The following is a 27,259-nucleotide window of genomic DNA, read 5'->3' on the forward strand; positions in this document are numbered from 1 at the left end:
TTTTCATTTAGGGGAATGGGCATACACTGGGATCATCTGAAGAAATCCTGAAGGCGATGCCATTTTTAAGATATTTGAGGGCAAAATGCAAGAAGCAAAAATCTGTATAAGCAATGGGAGGATTGCACCTTGCCCAGCCACTCTCTTGATGTGTTCTGCAACACCAGCACTCCAGGAAAAATGCAGACAGCTCAAAAAGCCATCCTGGATTTTTCTGCCCATCATTAAAAACCCGAGTCCTGCCCATTAGACTATCTATTAACAGTGCTCAGTGGAAGCAGAGAAAGAAAAGGTCCTTTCCAGCAAGCTGTTCATATTGCATGAGGTTAAAAATGCCTGTGACCCCCAAAGCTTTATGAATTCAAAAATCAGGAGTTCAGATGCAGTAAAGGTCTTCAGTATCAGTTAAAGCCCAGAGGTTTTTCTCTTCCTCTTCTTTTAAGATGCAATGATGGCAAAAGGACTTGGAATTTATTCCCTACACATCGCCATAATCAAATAATATGCTAATGCTATTAGCATGGGACCTTGCATGGCAAATGACTTAGACTCATATTCTCTTTCGAAATACTAGAGTTTCATTTAAATTGGTCTCCACAGCAACCAGAAATGAACTGGAATAATGTCAGATGGAAATTTTCATGTCTGGGCATGGCGGACAAGGAATTTTGCATCAGGGATTGAGGGGAAAGCCATGAAAACAGCCTGATCCCACCAGGGTTGGTGAGCTTGTGCTGGTCAGTTCCTTCCCAAACAGTCAAGTGATGACAAATGCAGGACAAAATTCACCTGCAGGTCCAGGAGGACCTTAAAGCATCCTGATGGAAAAAAGATGAGAAGACATGATGTAGCTCATATAGAGTGAAGCCTGAGAAGGTTTTCTTGGTCCCCTTCCCCACAGATGCTTTCTAAGTGGCCTCAGGGCAGACACATGTGACAACTATTTTCATGGATCCTGAATCAGTTCTTGTCTGTTAAACTCAAACCTGGCTGTTTGCAACTGGTCTGAGAGAACCAAGCTTCTCATCATGGGCCACACTCCTGTATCTCAGGGTTGTACAAGCACAGACCAGGAAGAAAGAGTTTGTTACTGGCTTCCCTCTGTTACAACAGGAAATGCTGCTGCTTCCTTTATCTCAGCTGCTCACAGTTTCTCTGTGGTAAGCACTGTCTCCCACGAGGATCTAGGATGTAAAGGACTTGCAGCATTCTCTCACCTGTGCCCACCAGCAGATCACATGGTTCTGTTCCATTGAAAACACTCCCCAAACCCATTTGAAAATGAGCTGAGCTTTGCAATGCCATGGCTGAAAAGCTGCTGGTTAGAAATTAGCTCTAATTTCCCAGAAAGTGTTTTCCCAGATGCTGTACTCATCTTTCCTGCACTTGTTTCACTCTGTGGTAACCATTACATCAGCAGGCATGGTGTGATCCTCATCCTGGCTGGGGCTTCTAGACATTCCCCTAATCATAAAATGAGTATTAGCAATGTGTCCCACAAAAATGTCTTTGAAAGCAATGTCAGAAAGTGGGAAGCATCTTGCTTGAGAATGGCTGAGAGTTCAGGCAATTAAAAGAAAACAACTCTGACCAGTCTTTCTATTCTGCTTGTAATTATCTGGGTTCTGGTGGGTGTTAAAACATCTGTACTGGTTTGGCAGGGACTGAGGAGCACAGCTTGTGCCAAAGGCAAGAACTGGCGTGGGTTGAAAGCAGTACAATACTTTGGAGTGGTATTTGCACTCAGAAACACAGGGCTGGCAGCTCCTCCCATGAGTGATTTTGTGTTAGGGTCATTCCAGTAGTGTCCCTGTCCCCACATTCCCCATCCACCACGGCTTGTACCCCAAGAAAGAGCTGAGGGTGGCTAAAGGAGACGCAGACTGCGCTGGAGTCCTCAATCCCACTGGGTTTAACATCCTGATAGACTTTGGTCACTATCAGTTCAGCTCCCTCTTAAGTTCTTGTTTTTCTTTTCCCTGTGCATGAGTATTTCCACCTGGACACCCTCCATCTCCCCGTCACATCTGGTCATGCACAAGCAAGTATCTCCCTGCTGGATATTTCTGCACCGAGAAGCAGAGCAAACTCCCAGCATGGATGTTGCTGTTTGAACCCTGTGCACTAAAGCATGGGCTGGTTTTGTGGTTATTTTTAACACCCAGCAGCAGCAGAGCTGCGTTTAGTGGAGCAATGGAGTGTAACACATAGCTTGGTCCTCAGGAGACTCAGGTAAGGCAGATTTATCACAACCTCCTTCACGGTTACAGTTTTGGATTTTGGCATTCATCACCCGACTCAGGTGCAAAACATCCACTGGCATCCAAAGACCAGAGCAAACCATCCCTGCTCTGATTCTTGCTCATGGGTTGGGAACCATCCTGTGGGCTTACTCAGCATTTCCTCACCTCCTCTTCCTTGCTCAAACCAGCTCACAGGGCGGTAGGCTCATTCTTGGATGAGCAGATGACATTATCCCCCTTGCAGCTCACCCATCCGTGCACCCACCACAGCTGGAATCAGCATCCAGAGCAAAATCCACCTCTTCTTGCCTGGTGCCTCACCCGGTGCTTCACGCTTGGCTTAGGGCCAGCTGAAAATCTTCTGACATCCTCCAGCTGGAAAATGCCATTTAATCAAAATAGGAGCTTGCCAAGGGATCGTTTGAAGCCAGAAATTACAAGAAACCGTCAGAGAATAAAAGTGAATTTTAAGTAAAAGGGGAGAAGGTCAAGGTATTTCAATTCATTCTCATCAGAGCAGATCATTTTTTGGGGGCAGATTGCCCCTCTTCGACTGAAAATCAGCATGATGTGCTTTTTAGATGTGAAAGTGCAATTCTTGTTTTTTCCTGAAATTCATTCAAATTCAGAATGAAGAGGTGTGAATCAAAATTGACACTGAAAGAGTATGAAAATGAATACCAGAGGGAGTGAAAACGAAGATGCTGAATTTTCATTGCCTTTGAAAGGGAGTTTGTTTTGGGCTTGTCACCTGCTTCACTTGCTGCAAGAACAGCATTTCCCCAGATTGCTCTGACTCCATATAGGCAACTTCTGAGCACTCCTTCTTCCTCACAGGAATGCTATTTATTTAATTTTTGATTTTAATTACTGATGTGACACATGTGTGAACTTAGTGTATTTGGCTGCTGAGATAGATCTGGGTGAGATCCATCTTCACCCTTCATCTACAGGATGAAAAGTGGAATGGTGACAAATAGACAGTACATTAGACCCATTTTTCTCCAGAGATTCTGGGAAGAATAAGCCAAGACATAATGGCTTTTGGCTACAATCACAGGAATGCAGGGACTACTGGGACCGGATCAGACTAGAAGCCAGCCTGCTCCAACCCCCCAACTCCAACTGCTCTGGAGACATCCGAGAACTTCACAGGGACCACTCATGTAGCAATTCACCCACAGGGAAAACCCATTTGTGCATCACCTCATCACACACAAACCTTATTAGAGCAAATATTTTAACTAATCTAATATGATGGAGGGCATTCTTGGAGTCATGGAAATAATAATTCTTTGAGGCACTTTATCTGCAAAACAAACCACTGCAACACAGGTTTGGCCTTCCCTTCAGATGGTGCCACAAGACACCAGACCAGCAGCATGTCTTCTCATCACTGAGATGAGAGTGCATCTTTTAGTACAAAAAGCTCTGTTTGCCCAGGACTTGGACAGCATGGATTTATCTCCATAAAAATGTTACTGGAGGGCAGAGGACAGGGTGGTCCTTCCAACATCGTGCCAAAGAAACGCAAAGCATTTCTGAGCCTGTACTCTTGAGTTCTTCTTAGAGGTAGAAGAAACAGTGGAAGTGAGTTTCTGGAGCATAACAGAAAAAACAGTGGGATCTCAGATGCTCAGAAGGAGTTATGGTGATGCCAAAGAGGAGATCTACCAGTATTTCAAAACTGTAATAAAACTGTAAAAGCCTGAATGAGCTTCAAATGAAACTCACAAATCCACCTCCTTTTCTTAGAATCACGGGGATGAGGAAAAGCCACAGGAGTCAATAAGCTGGGATTGAGATACATAAAAAAAACCCCAAGACTTAAGAGACATCATAGTGCTTTCTGGGAAAAAAAGTCTTCTGCTCTATCAGGAGTTTTTTCAGACAAATTTCAAGAGACGAAAGCAGCATTTTCACAGGATCATAGAATGGCTTGGGTTGGAAGGGATTTTACAGACCATGTAATTCCAACTCCACACCATGGGCAGGGACACCTTCCACCAGACCAGGTTGCTCAGAGCCCCATCCAACCTGGCCTTGAACACTGTGGGCATCTGCAGCTTCCCTGAGGAACCTGTGCCAGGGCTTTACCGCCCTCAAGTAAAATATTCCCTCATAACATGTAGCCTAACTCTCTCCTCTTTAAAACTGTTCCCCCTTGTCCTATCCCTATCTGCCCATGTAAAAAGTCACTCTCCCTTTTTTTAATAAGCTCCCTTTTTGTTTTCAGCTGGAAGACCATGTGTTGGCCAGGTTTTGACCCTAACACTAATCATCAAAGCAACCATCAAGTAGCAGAAAGATTCATCACAGAATTTATGGATTTCAAGTGGGTATTTGAAAGACTTCATCATGACTCACTGGAGAGCAATATGAACCATCATGGCAAGCCAGCAAAAATAATTATCATCGTAAAGGCTTTACATCAAGGTTCAGTCTGTGCGGAGCACACACGGGCTCGAGGGGAGGGTTTACACACACAGCAAGGTCAAACAAGGTGGTGCTTGGCAGGGCAGGGGATCAGCCATGGGATGAAGGTGAGGATGGAGCCACAGGCAGTGCAACAGCCGTTCATGACACCTTTACAGGTGATGATGAAGTATTTTCGAGCGCCCAGACACCTGCCCAACACTTCAAAAAGAGGATTCATTGTCAGTAATGGAAAAAAAAAAAAAAAAGCAATTGCAATGAGTCACTCCACTCCAGCTGACTTTCAAAAGCACCGGCGCACAAGCACAGGGACAGTTTGGCAGTGGAATGATGGAAGGTAATCATGCCAAAACTTGGCACAAGCAGCTGTGCTGGCCGGGATGGGATTAGGTCATGTGGAACTGAGAGAGCACATGATGAAATTTTTGAGGTGAAATGTTATTTTCCATTTTAATAAACAGATATAAAGGGTGGCAATCAATCAAAGGTGCAAACCAGTCACATTCCTCAGCACGAGACAAGCAAGCATGAAAGGAAGCTACATGCCCAGTAAGTGTTGGAGATGAGGTTTAGTTTGGATATTAGGAAAAGGTTTTTCACCCAGAGGGGTGCAGGGGCAGCTACAGCAGGTCAGGACTGTGCTCAGACAGGTTTTGAGTACCTCCAAGGAAGAAGACTCAGGTTGGTGGGTTTTGTTGGCTTTCTTGGGGAGCTGTACTTCTTTTTTCACACAGCTTTAAGTACTTGCTTCATCCTCTGTGGCTTAAAGTGATTGTAAGCATGGAAAAATGGCAAAGACGGTCCTTGGATATCTTATGGAAACTGTAACTCCCTTCTGTGTCTGAATTCCACAGAGAAGCAGCTGACTGTGGTCAAGTGGGCAACAGAAGAGATACAGAATATCTAATATTCCTAGACAGTCTTATTTTTAAACACATTTTTCACGAGCTGTGGCCAAGTGTCCTTTTAAAGACCATTCCCAGCTTGGAGGGAACAGACACCACCCCTGACGTGCCTCTGTCAGCTAATGGCCACAGGCAGGACAGAAGATGCACCAAACACATCTGTACAGTGCCCTAGTGATGAATCCTTCCAAGCAGAGGCTGCCTTTCTGCTCAGGGCTTGTGCAGCCCCTGGCACAGCAGAAGGCGTGTTTGTTGGCTACAGCCACTCTGTGATGGACCCTTAGAGATGTTCTCAGTCTTCCTGGAGGGAGCTGGCACATGGAAGGAGGGCATCCCTGGATCAGGTGTAAGCCCCACAGCCCTAAGTAATTGCCAATATTACAGCTCTGGTATTGTACCACAATAAATGAATCAAAAGTATGTTTGAGGAGCAGGCAGTAATTATAACCGAGGCATAGAAACCGTCTAGGGAAGAAATGCTATCTTTACAGATAAAATCAGTAATAAATGCTACTGCATTCATAAATAAGAATCAGTCTGGAAACAAACCCTGACTGGTGTCATGGAAAGTTCACAGGAATTGACAGCTTCATGTCTCCTTCCTGCTCCATGTGCCTTCACTTGGAGGCTTTAAAGGCTTCAGAAAGCTTTTCCTTTGCCCAGGCTTGGTTTTAATTGGAAATATAAAGCAATACAAACCAGCAAACAAACAGGCACTGGGGTTTGGGAAATGAGAGTCTAAATCTGTCCTGGCTTTTATCGGGTTTTACAAAGCAGTATGCAGGGCATATAAAACCACGCCCCTCTCAAAGCTTTGGAGGGAACAATGGGAAATGCATGGATTGAAGAAATGGGGAAATACATTTATGTGGGGGGGAAGGGGAAGTGCCACATTGTGAAAAACTGCCAGAAAATTATCCTTTGCAAAAGTTGTTTTTTTCCCCTTGTCCAGCCTGCTTGCACTTGCATTTTGGGGTTCTCTGTCCATTGCATTTGCCAGCCTGCTTCCTACATATTGGGCATCACCTGTGGATCTGTGTCCTGCCCTGATGCCTGAGAAACTCCGCAGACACAGATTCATGGCAGCTCCATGAATCCCAAAGTGCATGACTGGGGCACATGGGCTACAACAGTCCCAAGACCCCTCTGGGAAATATAAATGCAGGCAAATCTGACTGTGAGTTTCCTCTTATTGGCTGACACCCAAAAATGCCTCTCTCCCTCCCTCCCTCCCTCTCTTGGTTCTGCTCAGACAGTGTCACTTCACTGCAAGTCCATCAGCTGTTTTTGTTTCCAAGGGCTTTGCATGGTTTTGGTTTTTGATGCTCTGCTGATACCGTCTGCCACGCTCATTTTTCCACGGTCAGTAAGTCACCCTAAAAATTCCTCTGTGCCCATTAAACTAACAGAGCTCATCTGACAGGGCTCGTAGCCATATAAGCCAATTACAAAACAAAGAGTTATGTCAAATGGGTTTCTGATTCTGGGTGCCAGGCCAGGAGACAGCCCTGCCCAGGGCTCAGATGTGAACTCAGCTTGTCAATCTCTGCTAGGAAACCTGTGCTGGAAAGGCTGGGCAATGCTTTTAGTGCTAAAAAAAGCTCAAACCTCTCAAACTTCACATTTCTTCCTTCTCTCCAAGCTCAAATCCCAGCCTCAGCTCAGCTAAACCAGCGGGACTTTGGCCAGGAAAGGGCAGGATTTTCCCCAAAGGCCCCAGTCCTCCAGCTCTGTATTTATCTTCAGAAGATAAAGTTGGACACCCTTGAGCTGGGCGCCAGCTGGGAAACAGTCAAGAAGAGCTGGAGTATTTTGACTGTTGGTCCTTTTTGAAAGCTGAGCATAAATTTTTTTTATTGCTGGTTGATGGTTTTATTATTTGCAGCGAGATAAGAGCATTTTTTGCCTGCAAACCTTGTGCTCCCACAAACAGCTGCATCCTCTGCCAGTTCCCATCAGTGCAGGGTATGGTCAAAGGAGGTTAAACAAATACTTATCTTCCAATGGGCTCTCTGGGATGGCAGAGTTACGGGTTTGCAAACACAAGGCTCACATATCTTCTGGATTTTTTTCAGTTTTACCTCTTCAAAATGTCCACAGTCACAATAAAAACATCTAAATAAGAAAATGCTAAGAATTCCTAAATTTCCAAAACCCAAACTGTGAAGAAAGCCTTGATCCAAGCATTGCAAATGTCAGAGATTTGATTACATCTGATGTCCTGAAGCCAGAGGCTTGGTATTCTAATCATGTAGACACCTTAAGACCTTTTTCCTTGCTAAAACCTTCTGCAGTCCTTTTCTTCTCCTTGCCTCAGCCCTTTCCTTGGCACCTATATGGGCAGGAAACTTCCTCTTGGTATCAAGGACAGTGACCACCCCGGCAGTGCAGCGTTGACTCTGGTCCTGCAATGCTCCTGGGAAGGCAGCATGCTGAAGAGCAGAGTACATCAAGAGAAATAAGGTATGGAAGAACAGCAGGGGCTGCTCGTTGTCTGGTGTAAATGAAATTATGACAATGAAATCACTGAAGATCCAGCTTGATAGCAAAGGCCTTGAGAGCAACCCTGAGACAGGTGGGATGAGTTTCAGTAGAAAGTGGACACCTGAGCTCATCAGTCCTACTTCCTTGGAGAACCAAGGGAAAGAAATGGCCACTTTCAGGGTGCAAATGATTAGCCTCATTCTAGACATATTTTTTCATTTTCTCCCAAGAAGTGGGCAGACTGCAACCACCCAAACATGTCTCACTCTTAGCAGCATCAGTTCCCTCTCCAAACTGCCGGGGCAATCACAGCAAGGACACCCTGACCAGCTGGTAGAGATCAGCAAGGATCTCCCCCTGTTTCTGTCCTCTAGGAAGCAAATTCCAGGTCATTAGTGGCGCTCTGCTCTTCAGCAGACTCATCAGTACCACAACTAGCTTATCTCCAGAGGGAAAGAGGGAAAAAAGGGGGAAAAGACAGCAGGCAGTTAACTGCTCTCAAGCTGCTCCTTTGTGCCAATACCACTCCATCTCCGGTATTGTTTACACAGAAATAAAAGCTCAACAGTGTCAGATCTTAAAATAACTTGCTGTTTGTGGAGCAGGAAAACCAGGGTCAGGGAAGTTTGGAACAAATTTAAAGTGGCAGGAAGGCTAAGGAATGAACTGTGACTTTGGCAAGAAGGTGCTTGTATGCACCTGAGGTTTAACCATGAGCCTGGTGCAAAGTGAGTTTGGGCTACCGGGTCTCCCCCACCTATTCCAGCGAGGCTGGGTCAAACCTGGGGCTGAGATATGACATCTGCATTTCTCCTCCAGAGAAAATCTGCAGCCACAGCTGTTCCCCTTGTTAGGAACGCTCAGAACATGGAAGAAAAGGATGAGGAGGGTCTGATCTAAATGCCCTTGAGGTGTGCAACCAGTGGATCTAGATGTGACATAGGTGTTTTAGAAGAAGGAGCTCCTTGACACTGAGTGCTGAAAGTATTGATGGGAACACTGAGGAAAAGGCTGCATCTGTATCTATGGTGGGACAGCAGGTCAGAGTGCAGGGCTCAGGACTCCACATTCCTGTCCCATCACAGGCTACCTCTATGTCCTGAATGGGGCTGGGGACAGGTCTTTGGGTAGGTGAACAAACATAGGAAGGTGAGATATCTGGAGAGAATCCAACCAGATATGCCCCGTCCATCCCATGGTCAAGCTCAACTCAAACATACTCTTGCTGTCTGAAGGGACAGAGGCCAGTCTGTCTGTGAGCTGATATCCAAGTACAACTCATACCAGGGCTTAAAGATGGAGTCAAGACCAACTGATTTACAGCAACAGAAGCTAAAAAGTCAAGTGGTACAAGGGGGAATAAATTTAAACTGACAGGGGGCAGGTTTAAATTAGATATTAAGACGAAATTCTTTCCTGTGAGGGTGGTGAGGCACTGACACAGGTTGCACAGAAAAGTTGTGGATGTGCCCCATCCCTGGAAGTGTTCCAGGCCAGGCTGGATGGGGCTCTGAGCAACCTGGTCTAGTGGAAGGTGTCCCTGCCCATGGTGAGGGGTTGGAACTGGATGATCTTTAAGGTCACCTCTGACCCAAAGCATTCTATAATTCAAGGAAGTCATGAGGGCACAAGGCTCCACAAGGGCTGCCTGCTCCGTTGCCCTTAGGTGGCAGTGCTGCCTGCAGATCCCAAAACAACACACAGCAGGGCCCTGGTGCTGTCAGGGACACAAGGACACCCCCACATATCCTCGTCCCCATTTCCATATTCCTCAGCCTCTGCACAGTCCCTGGCTGGGCTCCGGGCTTGTAACTCCTCCACGGCACAAGCAGGGAAGGAAGGAGGCATGTGCTAGGCACTACAGCAAGGAACTACCTGGTCTTGTGTATTTCCCCTCTGCTTTGGTTCTTCCTGGCCATGGGAGAGGCAGTGGTGGCAGGAATGTAGGAACTGTCACCTTGCACGTGCTCCCTGGTGCCCTGCTCCTGCATGCAGGAATGGGGAACACTGCTGACTCGCTAGTGTTTGGGAGAGGTGGGTGGTATACAATGTTCAACCGTGGTTTTACTCCACTCTTGCAGCCCACAGCCTCTTCACTGAGTTTTGGGCAGCTCCTGTCCTCCCAACAAGTCTTCAGGGGTATGTCTGTTGTCTTCTTCTCTGGTGCATCTTGAGCTCCCTTTGTTGGGAAAACACCCAGGCAAACCTGGCTGCAAGGAATCAGTGGGGCTGGAGGTATCACTGGCCTGTTTCTAGGACAAACATGTTTTTGGGAGAGAAGTGAGGAGCGTGCAAGAGCAGCCAGATGGGCTCATAACACAGACTTGCAGGCAGCAGGCTTGGGGGGCGACCAGCCTGTGGCCCATGTGGGACCCCCAGCCAAAGCAAGTCAAGTGAGAGCAATAAATTTGCTCTCATGGGCTGGAATGGGGCAACTGGTGGAGAGTCTGGGGCAGAACCAAGCCAAAGACAGCCAGGCATGCGAGGTGCAGATCTCACCAGCGTGAGCAGAAAGGGACTGGTATCCAGAGGCTGATCCACTAAACTGTTAGAACGAGCGTGTCCGAGTTGAAGGAGGAAGGAGAGACCCAAGCAATGCTCAGCCCTAACCTATGTTCAGTGAGACATTGCTGGGATTTCTCCCTGTCATGATGCAAAATACCAACACCATGCCTTGGAGATGGAGTAGGGACTTAGCCAGAACCCAGAACTGCCCTGGGGCAACTCCCTGACACAAAGTAGAGAAATAAAGAAAAGAAATTAGGTCCCAGATGGACCAAAAAAAGAAGAAGAAAAAAAAAAAGAAGATAACATGCCTGGACTGGGTGGGAAAGGCTGCTGCTGCCAGACACAAGCCATCAGGGCAGGAGCCCAGTGCCATCCTTTTCCCACGCCTTCCTCACCCTCTCCAAGTGGAGGCAGCTTTCAGCTCAGAACAAGGTCATTTACTTACACACAAATATTCCCTTCCCTGGTTTCATGTCTGGGTTAAACCTCAGCACAGGGGCATTAAGGATGTGCATGAATAAGCTTTTAAACTCCCACCCATGTCTGCTCAGGACCCACAAATCCAAGCCCCTGAAAGAGCCCCTTTTCCTTGGAGAAGGTAGAAGAGGAGCTCCAGGGAGGCACTGAGGGTGGCACAGTAAATTGACATAAAGTTAATAAAGTTATTGACTCCTTCAAAATAACAAATCCTTGCACAGGGCTCCTGCAAGGACATGCTCACTGCATGGGCACACACACTGGTTCGTGAGAAATGAAGGGCTGCTGCAGCTGCACCTCTGTCACACTGGGGATGGGACAAGGAGGGGTTTGGGCTGAAGCATCAGCTTCAGAAAGGGTTAATGGCACATGAGATATGTTTAGTGGGATTTGGTATTTTCTTAACTTCAACAAACAAAGCATATGAGAAAATCCAGTTCACAGCTGAGCCCTGGCTGCCTGCCCACTAGGGCAGGGAAAATGCTGATGGTTTGAAATACCCACGTGCTGGCCTTTCTCATGCAGCCTGTGGCCCAGGGTCCCCGGCTGGTCTCCCCCCACTGTATCTGGATCACTCAAGGTGGCAGCAGTGCAAACTGCAGTGTAAAGGCAGCACTGACACAGGAGCAAACCTACTTTCCTTGAGCATGGTCAGCTTCCTCAGACACGCAGAGGAGCTGGGATCCTGTGAGGCTCTGCTTGTTCAAAAATCGTAATTAGCTCTCAAAGTAAATAGGTGTTAACAGAAACAAAGAGCTGTGCCACAGTCTGGGTAAACACTTTAGAATCAATTTAATTTCCCTTCTCCTGGCAGATGTAATCGTGCTGCTCAGCAATTATTTTCAGGTTGGGGCAGGGAACAAAGCCACTGGGGCGGCTTTGCTGAGCAGCTGCTCCTTGGGACAGCGGGCAGGACCCTCTGCTTCACTGACATTCAGGCCCCTGAGGCTGAAACGAGCTTCCTTCCGCTGAACCAGATGTATAATGCAGCTGGAGATCAGCAAACCAGCAGTGAGCCATAGCATGACATTAAACCGCCCTAAAGTCCAGCCTCCTTAATCCTGAGAGTCCCCCTGTCTAGACAGAACATGAAGGACTAATGTGAAAACCAAGTGACAGAAAATTTACACTCTCCTGTTGAGCTGCAAACGGAAAGAAGCATCAAAGGGTGTAAATCTGTTTGCCTTTTAATTGTTTTGCCTTTTGGGAGCACGGGCAGCACCTAAGCACGGTCCCACACTGGTGCAGAGGGTTTTGCTTCCAGGCTGCCCATTTGCTTACTAAATCATGCTAAAAGGTTTTTTTACCCTGCCTTTTCCCTGCCATCACGGGGAGCTGGCGCAACAGGCTTTCACCCAAACTGCCCCAAAAGCTAATGAGTTTGTCCTCCATCACTACTGGCTTATAAGCTAACTGGTGACTGGGGCTCAGCTGATGTGGGGCGTCCCTTCGAGGAGGCAGTAACTCAGCATATGATGGCAACTGCAGCCAATGTGTTTGCTGGTGATGGGGTGTTCCCCTAGCTGGGATGTGAGTACAGCCCAGCTGGGAACAGCCTGGCTGTGGGGCCAGACCCAGCAAGGCTTTTGGTATAAAGCAGTCACACACCCAGGAACAAGTACAACCAGAAAAATGTGCACAGTGGCTTCCCTGGCAGTTCCTGATCTTGTTCCACCACGCTGCTTGTCTGCTGGGAGAAGGAGATTTAGTTAATTAATTGCTACAATTAGCATGGAGCTATTCCTGCTCATGATGGTTACCTTTTTGGTTCATCCAATTACCAACTCATTCATTCTCCAAGGCAGAGGCAACAACAAGGCACAGAGAAGCCTGAGGATGAGGGGAGGAAGGTCCAAAAACAAAATGCCAAGTGTCCCAAGCTCTGTTTCTACCCAGGAACTGTCTTAATCTCACACAAACGCTTGTTCCTCTGCCATCCATCCACCCTTGACTTCAAGGAGGTGACGAAGAGGGAGCACAGCACAGCACAGCACAGCAGAATTACAAACATTGCTATGGCTGTTTCATTACTCCCTCCAGCTGACACCCCATGAAGGATGCATCCCACAAAGAGCTTAAGTACGCCAAGATGGACAAGACTTCCGACACCCATCATGCTCCAATGACCCCTCAACTTCTTCACCCAGCCTCATGCCATGGATTCTTCAAATGAACATTACCCACTTTGGGAAATTGATGATTTATTTGCCATTACTTAGCAGGGATGGCGAAGGAAAGGTGAGCATGGGGTCACCGCTTCGGCAAGGACCGAAGTGAAGCGCCAGCCCTGAATAATTCATGCTCCCTCTCTGCTGCAGCATCTGGACACATCTGCTGCATTCGCCGTTGCAGGCTTTTTCTCGGCTTACTCAGAAAATCAAACTTTGGCAGCTGGGTACTGCTTCAAGTGGGTACTTTCCCTACACCATTAACGAGCTGTGATTCTGTTACAAATAGGGATTTTTGTTCCTCTTTTGCTGATGTCACTCTATGATCCTGCAGGGAATAGTGCTTGGATCTCTGCAGCCTGATGATCCCTGTGTGCCCTTTGGGACAGATGTACTTGCAAGCGGGAGATTGTTTTTCCTTTTGCTGCCCAGATTTATATTTCACTGAAGTCCCGTATCGATCCCGCTGCCGCTGGGCTGAAAGCTCATTTTACTAAATGAGAAGAAAAACAGTTCCCCCGGCTGAACGCACGCAAAATGGAAAATCCTGCAATGAAACAGCTCTTAAAAAAGGGGCCTGAACAATTTTGCTGAACCTTGAGGGTTGCACTGCTGACATTGGAACGGTATGTAATTTATTTAGCCTGACCTTTCCCTGAAAGACCTGGCTGGCGACGTTATCAAGGATCCTTTCTGCCACTCGTGCACCCATTGCCAAGGTGACATCCTGCTTCATGCGTCAGTCAGTGAAGATCGCATCCGCGCTGCTGCGATGCTTTGTTTGCTGTCCTGCCTGACAAGCTCTTGGCAGGGTTTCAGCTCCTGCGGATGGCAGCTGCTCCACGAGGGACCAAAACAGATTCAAGCTGGACGTTATTATGGGGAGTTTCACGCAGACAGAGCACAGGCCTGCAGTCCCCTGGATGAGACTGGACCAAGGATGAGATGAAGCAAAGGTACCCAGAGATGCCACCATGTGTAATGGGATGGGCGGGTGACTGCAGAGCTGCACGCCACGCTCACTCCCCCACCCCACCTCGCTCAGGTTTTATATGTGCCCTTGTGGTGCTGGGAAAAGAGAGGCAGCTCACCAGTGCTTAATGCAGAGGCTTGCCCAAGTGCAACCGAGTTTGGATGGCGGAGCACAACTCAGACACTAGGTCCCCTCACTGCACATAAACTGTTTGGAGTTTTCCTTCCCCCTCCCAGCGCTTTCCCTGAGGGTTCCAGGAAGAGATGGGGATGCAGATGAAGAGAATATGTCTGTCCTCCACATGAGAGCCTGCCTGCAGTGGAGAGGAAAATGGCTCCAGTAAAGCTTCTCCCCCTACTCCATCAAGGGATTGAAATATCTAAGCAAAGGGGATTTTCACTGCTCGTTCCCACCACTCTCAAGGGGATTTTGGTGACGGATAGGGACAAAGGCTGCAGCTAAAAAAGTCCCCAAACACCACCAACTTCTTGTAAGAGACTGAAAGATCTACAGCTACAGAGGGCAAAAATGACTGGCTCTCACAATAGCCAAGACAGCTCTTTAGATGTCAAAGGCAGGAAAGCCTCATCAAGTTTCCCACACGTCCATCAGTTTCCCCCTTCAGCCCCCCCAGCCTTGTGGCAGGCTGCACCCCCCTCCTACAGGTCTGATCTGAAAGAGGCCCGGGGCCCCCTGGGAGGACAGGAGAGAAGATGCTCTTAGCAATGGACCTGTCTCTCATGGTACCTGTGTTCTCCTCAGACTGGTTGAAGCCACAGATCTGGCAGATGCTGCGGACCCATTTGTTCATGTCGTCCTCGGTCTCAGCCACCAGGTAGAAGGTCCTGTCGCTCGTCTTGATGTCGAAGATGTAGCTGTCTTGCAGCTCCTTCTTGTTGAAGGTGAGGCCCGCGTCCACTTGCTCACAGAAATTGAGGTTGATGACACGCAGAGGTTTCTTGGAGTGGTCATTTTTGTAGTACTCCAGGACATCGGGGTCGCCACTCATCCGACCGCTGCGCAGGACGAACCAGCGCTTCTTCCATGCCTGCAACCAAGACAACAACCAGCATGAACCCCGCTGCTGAATCTGTGAGAGGGAAAATCCACTGCTAGGCATGGGGGGACAGAGAGGGACACGACACTTCTCCACCATGGGGTGCTCTGGGAAGCTGCTCAGGCATCCCTGCAAGAGGTGCATAGACTCAGCTCAGCTCTTCAGTTTGACACTAAAATCCAGGAGAACTACACATCAAAATAGCATCATTGCATAAGATGACCCCAAAAGGTGCCAGTCTGGAGGTTCAGAGGAACCTTGCTCCTACCCTACAGCCCAGACCCAAATGCCCAAATGCCCATGCTCCCAGGACCCAAATGCTCTTTCCTCCGTGACTGTGCAGTGGCGTTACTGGGTGTTGCCAAAATGCCTTCCAGCAGCTCAGAGGAACTGAGGCACTTCAGATCCAGCACCCTGAGTGTCCTAACCTTCAGAGAAACCCCTGAGAGCGTCATAGGATGTGTCTGCAGATACTGACCATGCCAATCTCTGTTTAAATGCCAGAACAGAAAGACTAATAAAACCAAAGGAGAACAAGTTTGTTTTTTAAAATATCACGAATAATGTCAGGGAGACCCATGGAGAATCCCAGCTTCATTTGTTTTTCAGCATCCTCTACTCCCTGGCATGTAGTTAAGTCCTTAGCAAAGGAAAAGGTTATCATTGATTCTTCCAAGCACTGCTGACAGCAGCTCCTGGCCAAACTACCTGTGGAATGGACTCAGGGGGTTGTTGAGCTTGAAGCAAACCAGCAAAACAAATGTCAGCCATCAGCCCTGGCCCTGAGAGCTGCGGCCCTGCTGCCCTCCCCACACCAGACACATCTGGGAGCCCACTGGAGGGGGAATAGCCACAAGAACAAGGTGTTAAAGGCTAAAACTGAAATTACAGGGGAAACTGTACAGGTGTAACCCCCCCATCCCATGAGGTGAGCAGAGTGCTTCTTTGGGCTGTGCTCTGTGTGAGGATCATGGCACCTGTGGGAGGGATGAACAGGGTTGAGGGACCACCTCGAGCTGCCCCCCTTTGCAGAGCTATGCTCCCTTGCAGAGGCCTCAGCTCCCATGGCCTAGGGAAGGGAAGGATTACACCTAAGCATAGTCCTTAAAACAGCTTGTTCAGGGTGTCTTTGAAGGCAGCAAAGGTTTGAGAGGTGCATGTGGATAAGCATGATGTGAATTGTGACCAGTGCTCCTGCATTACCTGACACAGACTTCAGTTTGTACCAGAGGATGTCAAGGGAGGAGATGCGATGCCCACCATCCTGCCCTGGCTTTTGACACCTGACACCACCTGACAGTGGTGATTTTTGTATGAGATTTACCTTATTTATATTTTTATATATAAACAGCTTTGGAATTCTGATGATTAGAAGAGGTTGGGTTATGAGGAAGCATACCATATTTCTAAGGAAGAACAAACAGCTATAGTAACCCAAGAGAGGCACCAAGGCAAGCAGCGTGCTGGGTCCCTCATGATAATGCCCAGGTGCTGAGCACAAGCTTTACATATTGGTGATGGACACATGCTAGATCTCAGCCAGTCAACTGCACCAGGATCCCACAGTTTTGGAGAATTTCATCGCTGAAATAATGGTAAGAAACTCCTGTGGCGTTTTCCCTGAACAGTCTGATTCACACCATACTTCTCAAAAGCTTAAAAATAGCTTTTATTGGTGTCTTTGAGATTTGTAATCAAATTAGTTTTGCACTAATTCTCAAAACAGCTCCTGGTGCCAGGAAAGCAACTTCAGTGCAATCTTCCAAAGGCAGTGAAGCAGCAAATTGCTTAGCAAGAGGACGTGCAAGGCTAGCAGATTTTGGTTTAATCTCACCCACTTCTCATCAAAATGGCTGCTTTTGAGTGACAAAATAGATGCAGTGGAGCTGTGTCCATCAGGGAGGGAAAAACCAATTTCATCAGGCTGCAGCAATAATTTACTAGCCCATCTCCTCAAAATGGATCACCCAAATCATTGGGAAACAAACCTATGAACATTTTTTTCCTAGTTCTAGGTGGAAAATGTCCCATTAGCTTCTTCCTGTTAACACTGAGTCATTTCTTTGCAGCCACCTGGCAGGACTAAGACATGGGCATGCATCAGTGAAGGGACTGCAAGAAGATGGAGTTGTGCAACCACAGGAACCAGCACCTGAATGCAGACATCCAACACTAGTTCTTGCTGCTTAGCTTGTTGCTTTCCAACCATCCAGAGTCTAGTCCTGCAGCCTCCCTTCACGGCTGAGACACTGCATTACAAAACCCACAAAGAGCAGAAACTAGACTTTGGAATTTAGAGTTTTCATGGAAAAATCAGGAGGAAATGCTGCAAGCAAGACGAATGATGCTACCACGACCTCTCCTTTTATCACCAGTGCACAACTCCTCCAGTTCTCTTTGGCCTGTCTGGTAGCAATGGAAGGTACCACACAGTCAAGATCTGGCAGAAAAACAGCGTAACACGCACAGTCTGGTTGTTTTGTGTAAGTTTTAACATAGGCTGGTTGCAAAAGAATGGGTTTTTCAGGCACAACATTTCTTGGAAAGCTTCAGGAGGTGGAGCACCATTGGAGAGCGGGAGCACAGGACAGGGCAGGAGTCCCACAAGCTTGGGAAGACCACCCTGTCCATCTCTATGTGGTGCCCTCCTGATGACAGAGAGTCACTGGTGTTCTTGTAATACAGCTTCTGACCCAGAAAAAGAGCTCATGGCACCAGTCTAAGGAGTGCCTGTCCTGGACAGGTGGCTGCAGGCAGCACAGCTGGAGGCATCTCCCACCACACTTCCCCACAGCAGGACCAGCTGTTCCTGCCTCCTAAGATCAGCTTCCAAGCCAGAGGAATAAGCGACGATTGCTAGAAGAGAGTGGAAGTAAACAGGAAAGAAATGACAGGAACCTCCTTATTTTTGTGGACATTTTCTCTGAATTTTTGATTGCTGGGCTCAGCAAGTGTATTTTATTTCTTCCCTGCGGATTTGCTATGCCTTTATTGGGACCAGGGCTCAGTTTGTGTTTGCCAGGCTGTGGCTGCTCTTGGGGCATCTCTGTTGGCACCAACGCAGCTTGCTTCAACAAGTCACTCTATGCAGCAAAGGATATGCAGTTTGCAGCATGTGGCTCATCCTCCTGGGACACCTATTTTCCCATTCAAAGCTACCAACATCATCCAAATCGTCGACATTTAGGCTTCCCTAGGATATCACCTTCCTGCAAGAGAGTGATTTAAGCGTCTGCTGACCAGCAGCTATGACAGTGGTGAGATGTATGGGATCCGTAAGTGTCTGGCAATTTTATCTGATGCCAAACCAGGGAAGGATGCAACTCCATGTGAACCTACACACTCTTTCCAAGACCACCTTCTCCCAGCATGAGGCTGAGATGGCACACAGGCATCTCAAGCTCCACCTGAATTTTCCTCCTCTGCTTATCTCTACCTCTTCACAGCTCTTCTGAAGCCCCTGTTGCCATCAGTCTGCTCCTGCCAAAACACTGTGCCTCCCTGACACGTGTTGTGAGCCAAGGGCTGTGTTTGTTTAACAGCTTTACAATGCTGAGAGGCCAGCAGCTTAACAGCCATAAAATGCTGCTTTGCAGCACACATTTCCAGCTGTGCGGTCCTTTGCCGGCATCAGGTTCCTTCACGGTTAAATTACGGCTGCCAAAGGCCCTTCATATCACCGAGAAACATTTTGACACTTGGCAAGTACTTCTTTTAAAGACTTGTTTCTTCAAAAAAAAGTGCCCATCACGCTCCTATTGCGATGTGAATCCTCCCTGGGCACTGAGGACCGTGGCTGCTGCTCAGGTTTTTTCCACCTCAATAGCATAGTGGCAAAGTTAAAGTTTACCAAACGGAGCTCTTTCCAGCTGGATGCTCCCTGGAGCTGGTTGTTTTATAGGGAGCTGGGTTGGCAGAGGCGGGGCAGCACTGCTGGGGTCACTGTCTGAGTGTCCTTAGCAAGGATGTTCGGGGGGGCTCAGGCAGTGCTTGGGACCCTTCCTGTTCCATCTGCTGGGTGAGGAACCAGAAGAGCCAAACCAAACAGGCGGCTGCTCCTGAGCAACTGAGATACCACCCTGGGTGGTAGGAGATACCATCCCACTGCTTCAGGAGCGAGGTCCCTCATGTCCCCCGTGGCTGTCCTGATGGTGCAATGCTGTGACAGAGCTGGTGGCATCAGAGTAGAGAGCTCAGAGAATCTGGGGCCTCCAAGAGCCTAATCATCCAAATGCTTTGACTGACAGCCCGAGGGAGGCTTTATTAACTATGGTTACAGTGATGGACATTCAGACAACATTTTCCTCTTTGCTCCCCTGTTCTCTGCAAAGTGGACAGAGAGATCCAGCCCATACGCTGTTTCAGAAAAAAAGGAAATAGGTGAGGAAAATAATAATTTAAATATCAGTAAAGCCAGGTATCCATCCCTGGGGAACTTGCAAAGTGCCACAATCATGAGAAAGAAGCAAATAGTGACAACATGGAGAGGTGGCTCTTGGTGGGGCCTGTAGGAGTGGCACACCAGTATTATCTTAGCTTCGAAGTAAGGAGTTTGAAACAGTCACAAAATGTCAGCTTTGGGTTGAAAGGTATGTTCTTTCAATTAGGATCAACTTCTGAGCCACATCTCTCTAATCTGAAACACTAATATTGTTACCACTACACCCTTATAGCACATATAGGGAGAAGAGAAGAGAAGAGAAGAGAAGAGAAGAGAAGAGAAGAGAAGAGAAGAGAAGAGAAGAGAAGAGAAGAGAAGAGAAGAGAAGAGAAGAGAAGAGAAGAGAAGAGAAGAGAAGAGAAGAGAAGAGAAGAGAAGAGAAGAGAAGAGAAGAGAAGAGAAGAGGAGAACTACCTGTATATTTCCCAGGAAATCTCTCTCTCCTGTTCCTTCTCCCCCTGACAACAACTTCATGCCCACCAGCACTGCACACCAGCAGTGTGAAATAAACCTTCCAAAATCTGACCTGACACAAATCACAGCATCTAATCCAAGCTGGCAGGCAGGATGAGTGACCTAGCCATGACATCAGGCAAATTTCTCACACCAAGATGAAGCTGGGGACTGTGTGATTCAAGGAAACCCCAAAGCAGGGCAAGCAGGGCAAGCAGGTGCTTGTGTCCCAGATTTGCTCATAACCAGAGGCCCTGGGTGCAGGATGGCTCCTGTCATTGCCTCTGTGGCCACCAGCTGCCAATGGGGGTGCCATCATATCCACAGAAAGCCACAAGTCTATCCCAGCCCCACAGTTTTTACTCTGCAGTGCAGATTAGTCTTGCACCCCACTGAGCACGTTCTCCCTCTGGCTCCATTCACATCTGGTGCGGCAGAGAGGAGTTCACACTTCAGGAGCACGTGAGAAAGACCACAACACCTGGAAAGGTCTCACTGTTCTTTCCATTCACTGTGTCACTCTGATGTCCCCTCCAGGCTGTCACCACTTTAGCCATCCAGGCAAGATCACCCCTGGGAAAGGGGGACAGAGATGCCGGGGGTATGCTGAGAGCATGTTACGGGTGGCTTGGGTCCTTCAGTGGTGCTGCTGGTTTTGCCATCTGCAGGAATTACAGCTGTTGGACTCTGTAACCCAGTGCTGGGGCGGGTCCTGTCCTGCCCACCCCTCCCCACAGCCCTGCAGCAGGAACAGGGTCCCCTGTAGTGGCTGGTGCTACCAGCATCAGCGACTGAAGCCCCATACAGGAGGATTGTAGAATAACCTGCTGGTGACCTGTATAATAATGTTGTCTTCCTCTGAGTCCCTAGGGGCTTTTTATCTCGTCTGACGGACAGGAGGATGCTGGTTTTATTATTCATGCAAGAACACCTCTCCCCTCCTTGTGTAAGTGTTAACTCAAAAGAAATGTGGCTTGGAAGTAGATCTGTAAGCAGCAAGAAAGCCCCCTGTCTGTGCAGGTGATTGTTTGTGCTCACTGATTGCCCTCACACAGCCCCAATTCCCAGGGCAAACAGGAGCTCCCTGAGCCCCACTCCTGCCCTTCCAGATTCCCCCGTGGTTCTCCCTACCCACTGCTCACAGCACCCTTCCATATGGTGCTGGGATCAGGCAGGTCCCAGCCCAGCTCCTCGCACCCTTCAGAGGGATGGAGACTGCTCCCTGCTCATCACGCTCCAGCCGCGGCCGAGCTCACGGCGGGTTCATTATCAGCCCCGCTCCGGGGAGCCGTGACTGGCAGCGCTAATAACACCACGCTGCAGCTGCCGGACCTGCGGGGCACGGCAAACCTCGCCGGGGCACAAAGAGCTCTTCCTTGCTGAGGAATAGAGTGAAGGGGATGCAAAAAGAAAAAAAACCAACACCCCAACCCAGCGCATATCTCAGACTGTCAAACTGACCTTCCCTCGCGGGAGTTTTTTTCCCACTCCTGGAGGTGTAATTAGGCTTCAAAGCACATGTGGAATCACTACATGTGACATCCACCCAAGGGCAGCAGAGCCAGCAGGAGACGTCCTGCACCGAGCATCACTCACAGCTGGGTGAGAGAGGGGGTTTCAAGGAGGAGAGGCACAAACACAGGCTAAAGCCTATTTATTTGTAAGATCATTTAAAAAAACATAAGCTTCATAAACCTCCTGCCATCAGAGATATTTGCTACCAGGGAAGGAAGGGTGTGGGATGGCTCGGAGCTACAGGTACACTGGGGTGAGCTGGAGGACCCGCTCCCCACCTCTGCCCGCTGTGAACAGGATGAGCAACAGAGCAGTGACACAATGTGGAAAACATTTCCCTTCATATTTATTTTAGGGGAGTTCTCTGGTTGGAAAGATTTCAGTAGATTTGTGCTGCATGGTCAATCTTAGGAAAATAAAGATTTCTCTCTGGGACGTGAGGGCACTGACAGCATTTCTGATGGGATGCTGGAGTGCCTGATTAAGGATGGGATGGAAAAACAAAATACCAAATAGTAGGGCTGTACTTCCACCACCAGACAAGCTGTGACTGTCTGAGAATATAGGACACAGGAAACCCTGGAGGTCCAGGAGTGCTCCTGTCTGAAGGGTGTAGAAAGGATGGACCCAACTCTACTGGGAGAAGCATGGGGATAGCATGAGACGTGACAGAAAAGTCTCACTGGATGTAAGGAAAAGGCTTCACAATGAGGGGCAGAACAACAAAAAACCCAGATGGGGTGGGTGATGTCCATCCTTGGAGCTGGTCAGAACCTGCCTGGACAAGACCAGGAGTAACATGATTTACCTCCAGACTTGGCCCTAACTTTAAGCTAGACCTGCCTTGAGTGGGAGCTGGTTCAGAGGCCTCCAAAGGTCTTTTCTGACCTCAGTTACCTCCACATCTAAATTACTCTTACATAATCAGGTCCGCTCACAGTGAAGAGTGTTGAACTTGTCATATGGAGACCTGATGAGGCCACTCAGACTGAGTCCTGACCAGTGTAGCCATCCATTGCACATCCACCCACAGCATTTAGCATGGGAATGGGCAGCACTGGCATTTTTCAACTCTCATTGACTAAAGCAATTAGTCCCCCTTTTCTGAGTAATTCCTTCTGCTGAAAGCTGGATGGCAGTGCCCCTACAAGTGGGAAGGTGCTAGGAAAGCAAGGGGTTCACAGGAAGAACCTGGAGCCCAGCTCTTGCCTCGGGGCTGGCTGCAAATGGTCCACGTGCGGAGCCTCCAGTGCATTCCTGCCGCTGTGCACGGATTTTGTTATCTGCAATTATTTCCTGCTATTCAGCCCTGTTCTGTACTCCACTCTGTTATTCCTTGCTGAAATCTCTCCCACCGCCCTGCCATGGCACATCCTTTGTGGGGCACTGGAGCAGCGCCCAGAGGAGGTGCAGGCAGGTGAGTGGGTGTGGGATGGAGAGAACCAGCAGCTCCCTGGAGATCTACAGGATACCCAGCCTTGTACTTTGTGGCCTCTTGGAAGGCTGACAGGACAGGGGGCTGCAACAACCAAACAGGATGTTGCAGCAGCCTATGATGTGATATTTCACTTGTCATACATACTATGATACTAGAGCCATACATATTTTACATGATGCACATCAAGGCTGCTGCTCTCCAGGTCTGTTTGCAAAAGCCAGCTGCCACCACTGGATACACTCAACCCCACGCTCAAGAGCCAACCAGCCCACCAGACCATGTGAGCACATCAAGAGTAAGAGCAGAGTTTAGTTTGGTTTTTCAAGTTTGGGTTTCTGGAAGCAAAAGCAAACTGCTCAGAGATTTTTTTCCCCTCCTGAGACTCTGGTATCAGTCTCTGATAAGAGCTTTCCCGGCCGTTACACAAGTAGGGCTGGACATGGGAACGCAGCATGAATAAATGACTTGGAGCAAAGCATTTTGATAACTGAGTTTTTCTAGCTTTCTGGCCTCTGCAAGAGCAAAATAAATTCCACAGCACTGTCAGCAATTTCCCTTCCCTCAGCCCTAGCTTTGGGCTACATTGAATTCCTACCCTCATTGCCCAGAGAAGCTGTGCATGCCCCATCCCTGGAAGTGTTCCAGGTCAGGCTGGATGGGCTTAGAGCAACCTGATCTAGTGAAGGTCGCCTGTGGCAGAGGGGTTGGAGCTAGATGGTCTTTAAGATCCCTTCCAACCCAAATTCTAGGATTCCACGAACAGGGATCTGCTCCAAAAGCACCCATTCTGTGCTGGCAGGAGCCACAGATCCTGCCCCAGGATTCTTTGGCAAATGTACACCAGCCTCTGCTCTCAAAAAGCTCATTGCACAGATGAGTCACCCCATGAGTGCCCAGTGACAGCCACCCCAGGACAGGGCATCATGAGACAAAACAGCGCTGCACATGTCCCCTCTGCCTTCTCCTGGAGGTTGTGGCTGCTCTCCCACCCTGTGTCACCTCTTGCCAGCCCTCTGTGACACCCAGGAAGACGCCCAAGAGAGGACAAGGTTTACTTTCACCAGGCTTGGGCTTTGCTGAGAGAAAATTTCCAGGCAGGGCATCACATTTTGGGGCTTCTTTTGTCCCACACCCATGAGAGTCCATGAGATCCAGAGGGAGACAGGGAAGGGGCTGATATCTACGCCCTATCAGTGAACCCTTTCAAGCTCTAAACACTGCTTGTGTTTCAAAGCAAGCCTGAATTAAAGCAGTGCTTTTGAACAGAGAAAAGAATCCAAAAAAGCCAATTTGAGATTCAGTTTTAATCAGCTGGAGATATACAGCCATGTCAGGTCTAGCAGGGAATCCTGTAATTAAACTGCTCTGCCCTCAATCTCTCAGGTGAAGGCAGATGGAAATACAGACGGACTTAGAATTGGATATCAGGAATGAGGGGTGTGTCAGGATGCTTTCCCCTTCCCTTGGCATGCCACTTCCTTTTGCTTAAAGGCTGCAGAAAAAGGGCCTTACAAGGTGATACTGAGACTGTTCTGAGCTTAACAGGCTCTGTGCACAGCAAAAACCACCACCCAATTTGGTTTGATAGGATGAGCTAGAGATATCATGGGGGTGAAGCTGATAGTAAAGTGTGAGGATGTTTTTCCTGTCATCTGAAGGAGTCTGGCTTGTAGCAGGATATTAGGGATAGGCTTGCCTTTCCAGGGATGATTTCTAATTTTAGAAAAGCTCTGAGGCTTGTTAATTTTCAGCCACTTTAATGAGCTGTCTCATCATCTGTAACTACTTCCAGCTCAGCTAACCTCTGCAACGGGAGAAATTAGCCTGATTTGGCTCATATTGAACTCACAGTCTGCTAGACAACCCTTTGCACCTCCTCGTGGTAGCTGCCTGGGTGACAGGGCCAACATCACAGCTGCTGGCACAAAGGGGGCAACAAGGAAGATCAAAGGGCTGTAATGGCTTCTCTGCAAGGAACTAGGGAGACAGGTCTGGAAAAGGGTCAGCATAGGAGAGATGCTGAGGAAACCACCAGTGGCAGGAGAAGGTGATGGAGATGACCTATTCCCTCTCACCCAAGACAAGAATGACAGGACATCATAGGAAAGTAACAGGAGCCAGGCTTGGGGCACACAAAAGGCGACTTCCCTTTGGGCAACACAGTAATGACCTGGCTGAAGGGTGCTCAGGAGGATTCAAGTTTAGCTGGCCCCAGCTGGAGACTGAGCAAGGTCACAGAAACAAAATCCCGCCAAGGTCGCCGAGTGCCACCATGTGTGATGATGGATGTCTGCAATGAAAACTTAACAACAGTGAAAATACTAGGAGGAGGAGGAGGAGGAGGGAGTCTTGCCAGCCTAGATGCTGGCTCGCTAACCACTGTGCAACATTCCCCATTGAGAGGATTTGGGAGTGACCCTCTATGGATGTCCAAATGTGCCAGGCTTGGAAGGGGCGAGGGAGGCACCACTGTTCACACCAACTCTCACGGCAGAGCTCAACCTTCGCGGCTTCACGTGGTGCCCTTGCTTTGCTCCGGGAAACGTGGGTGTTTCCATTTTGGCAAGACAGAGAGGCAGGAGGCTGTGAAGCCAAACACATTAAATGTGGGCAAAAACGAGAAATGGAGCCAAGAGCTGCTATGAGAAAGACAGCTCTGCAGAGATCAGCACCAATGGCACTCACCCCTCAGCTGGATTCTCATGGTTTCGTTGATTTTAGGGCCTCAGGTTCGTTCCTGCAGCTTGAAAGGGCACTCGAATGAGTGGATTCCCTGGTGCTTCATAACATCATAGCTCATGTGAAAGCCTTTCCTTAGTTAAAAGTGATTTCTCTCCTCTTCCAGCTCACCCTTTTGGATGAAACTCATGGAGACTTAATTATCTCATTCTTCTGTCAAGCCCCTCTGAAACCTGCTGGGGGGCTCACTGGTTTCCAGGAGGCACTCACAGAAAGCACACACACAGACACTCCCCGAGGCTCTCCCTCAGCCCTGCCAGCTCACAGCCCTGCCCACTGCTCTGCTGACAGGCACCCTGTTCAGGCAGTCAGGGATAATTCAGGGTACACTTGGGGACAGCCCTAAATCTGCACCATGCAAGGGTCCAGATCTTACCTGTTGCACAGCTGGTTGAGGGTGGCCAGATAAAATATGTAGATTGCTGTTTTCAAGCCTGCTACAATGAGGTACATCTTTCCAGATGTGCCCAATAGCCAAAACATCTGTCAGTGACAACACTTGGTTGGGGTTTGTGTTGAGTCCTCACAAAACTTCCAGTTCTACAATCTGGTGCCTACAAAAGGAAATTTTCTCCAAGTTCCCCCATATGCGTGAGAAACACAGATTCAGGCAGTTCAGGACTCCTAAGGTCCCTTCCAACCTGAATTATTTTGACTGTAAACTGATTTCTTTTATATCACAGGCTTTTAATTAAATGCACACTTATGCCCATATGGACCCCATTAACCGTTCATTTGTCCTCATATTTAGCCACCACTTCCAGAAAGAAAAAAACAAGCAGGGGGTTGCTTCCAATCTGTCACTTTGTGGGTCTGACATCTTGCAAGGGGCTCTCACGATGCCCTTTTCCACTAGACTGGAGCTCTCTTAGCATGTTCACAGAGAGAAAATATCACAATTACCTGGCTATTCCAACCCTTCATCTCTTCCAGGAAACGAACCAGCCGCCAGTCTACGAATTTCTGTGCTAAACACCATTTCTGCAATACTGTCATGTTTCCTTTCTTCCTCTTCAGCATCAACATTAGCAGCCAGCTACTCCAACACATTTTGCTGTTGCTGCACGTAAAGAAAAATAAATGCACCTCCTACCCCTTCATTTAGACATCAAAGGTCACTGTAGCTGTTTCTGCCGCAGCCTCAACTCACATCAGGAGCTGCTCACGCAGTTTCTTTCTACCAAACCCAGAAAACCCTGCATTTGGTGATTCACTGCCCCTTTCTGTAGGAACAATCCTATTTCTTTCTCCTTTGATGTTCAATTTTGCATTGGGCTGTCCTCTAATATATTTTTTTCAAATGTGCTCTGCTTGCCAAGTGATCCAGACTGCCCTGTCTGATGAATTTGTCTTCAACATTTACCGTTTCATTACCCTTTGTGCCACTGGCAGCTTCTCCCCACAGGAGCCATTAGATCTGCC

The 27,259-nt window shown here is 48.3% G+C and overlaps 1 protein-coding gene across 5 annotated transcripts in view; it reads right to left on the bottom strand.

The window, feature by feature from the left end:
• Positions 1 to 27,259, bottom strand: part of GAB2 (GRB2 associated binding protein 2) — a 93,353-nt gene that overhangs the window by 25,352 nt on the left and 40,742 nt on the right. For all 5 annotated transcript variants that reach the window (XR_014615972.1, XM_084201153.1, XM_084201152.1 and 2 more), the window contains exon 2: positions 14,942 to 15,242. Coding sequence is in view for 4 of the 5 variants with exons in the window: in XM_084201153.1 (XP_084057279.1) it covers positions 14,942 to 15,242 (301 nt within the window). In the remaining variant the exon portion in view is untranslated. The remainder of the gene's footprint in view (positions 1 to 14,941; positions 15,243 to 27,259) is intronic.

This window comes from Fringilla coelebs (genome assembly GCF_963513975.1).
Source record: "Fringilla coelebs genome assembly, chromosome: 2".
NCBI classification, from domain to species: domain Eukaryota; kingdom Metazoa; phylum Chordata; class Aves; order Passeriformes; family Fringillidae; genus Fringilla; species Fringilla coelebs.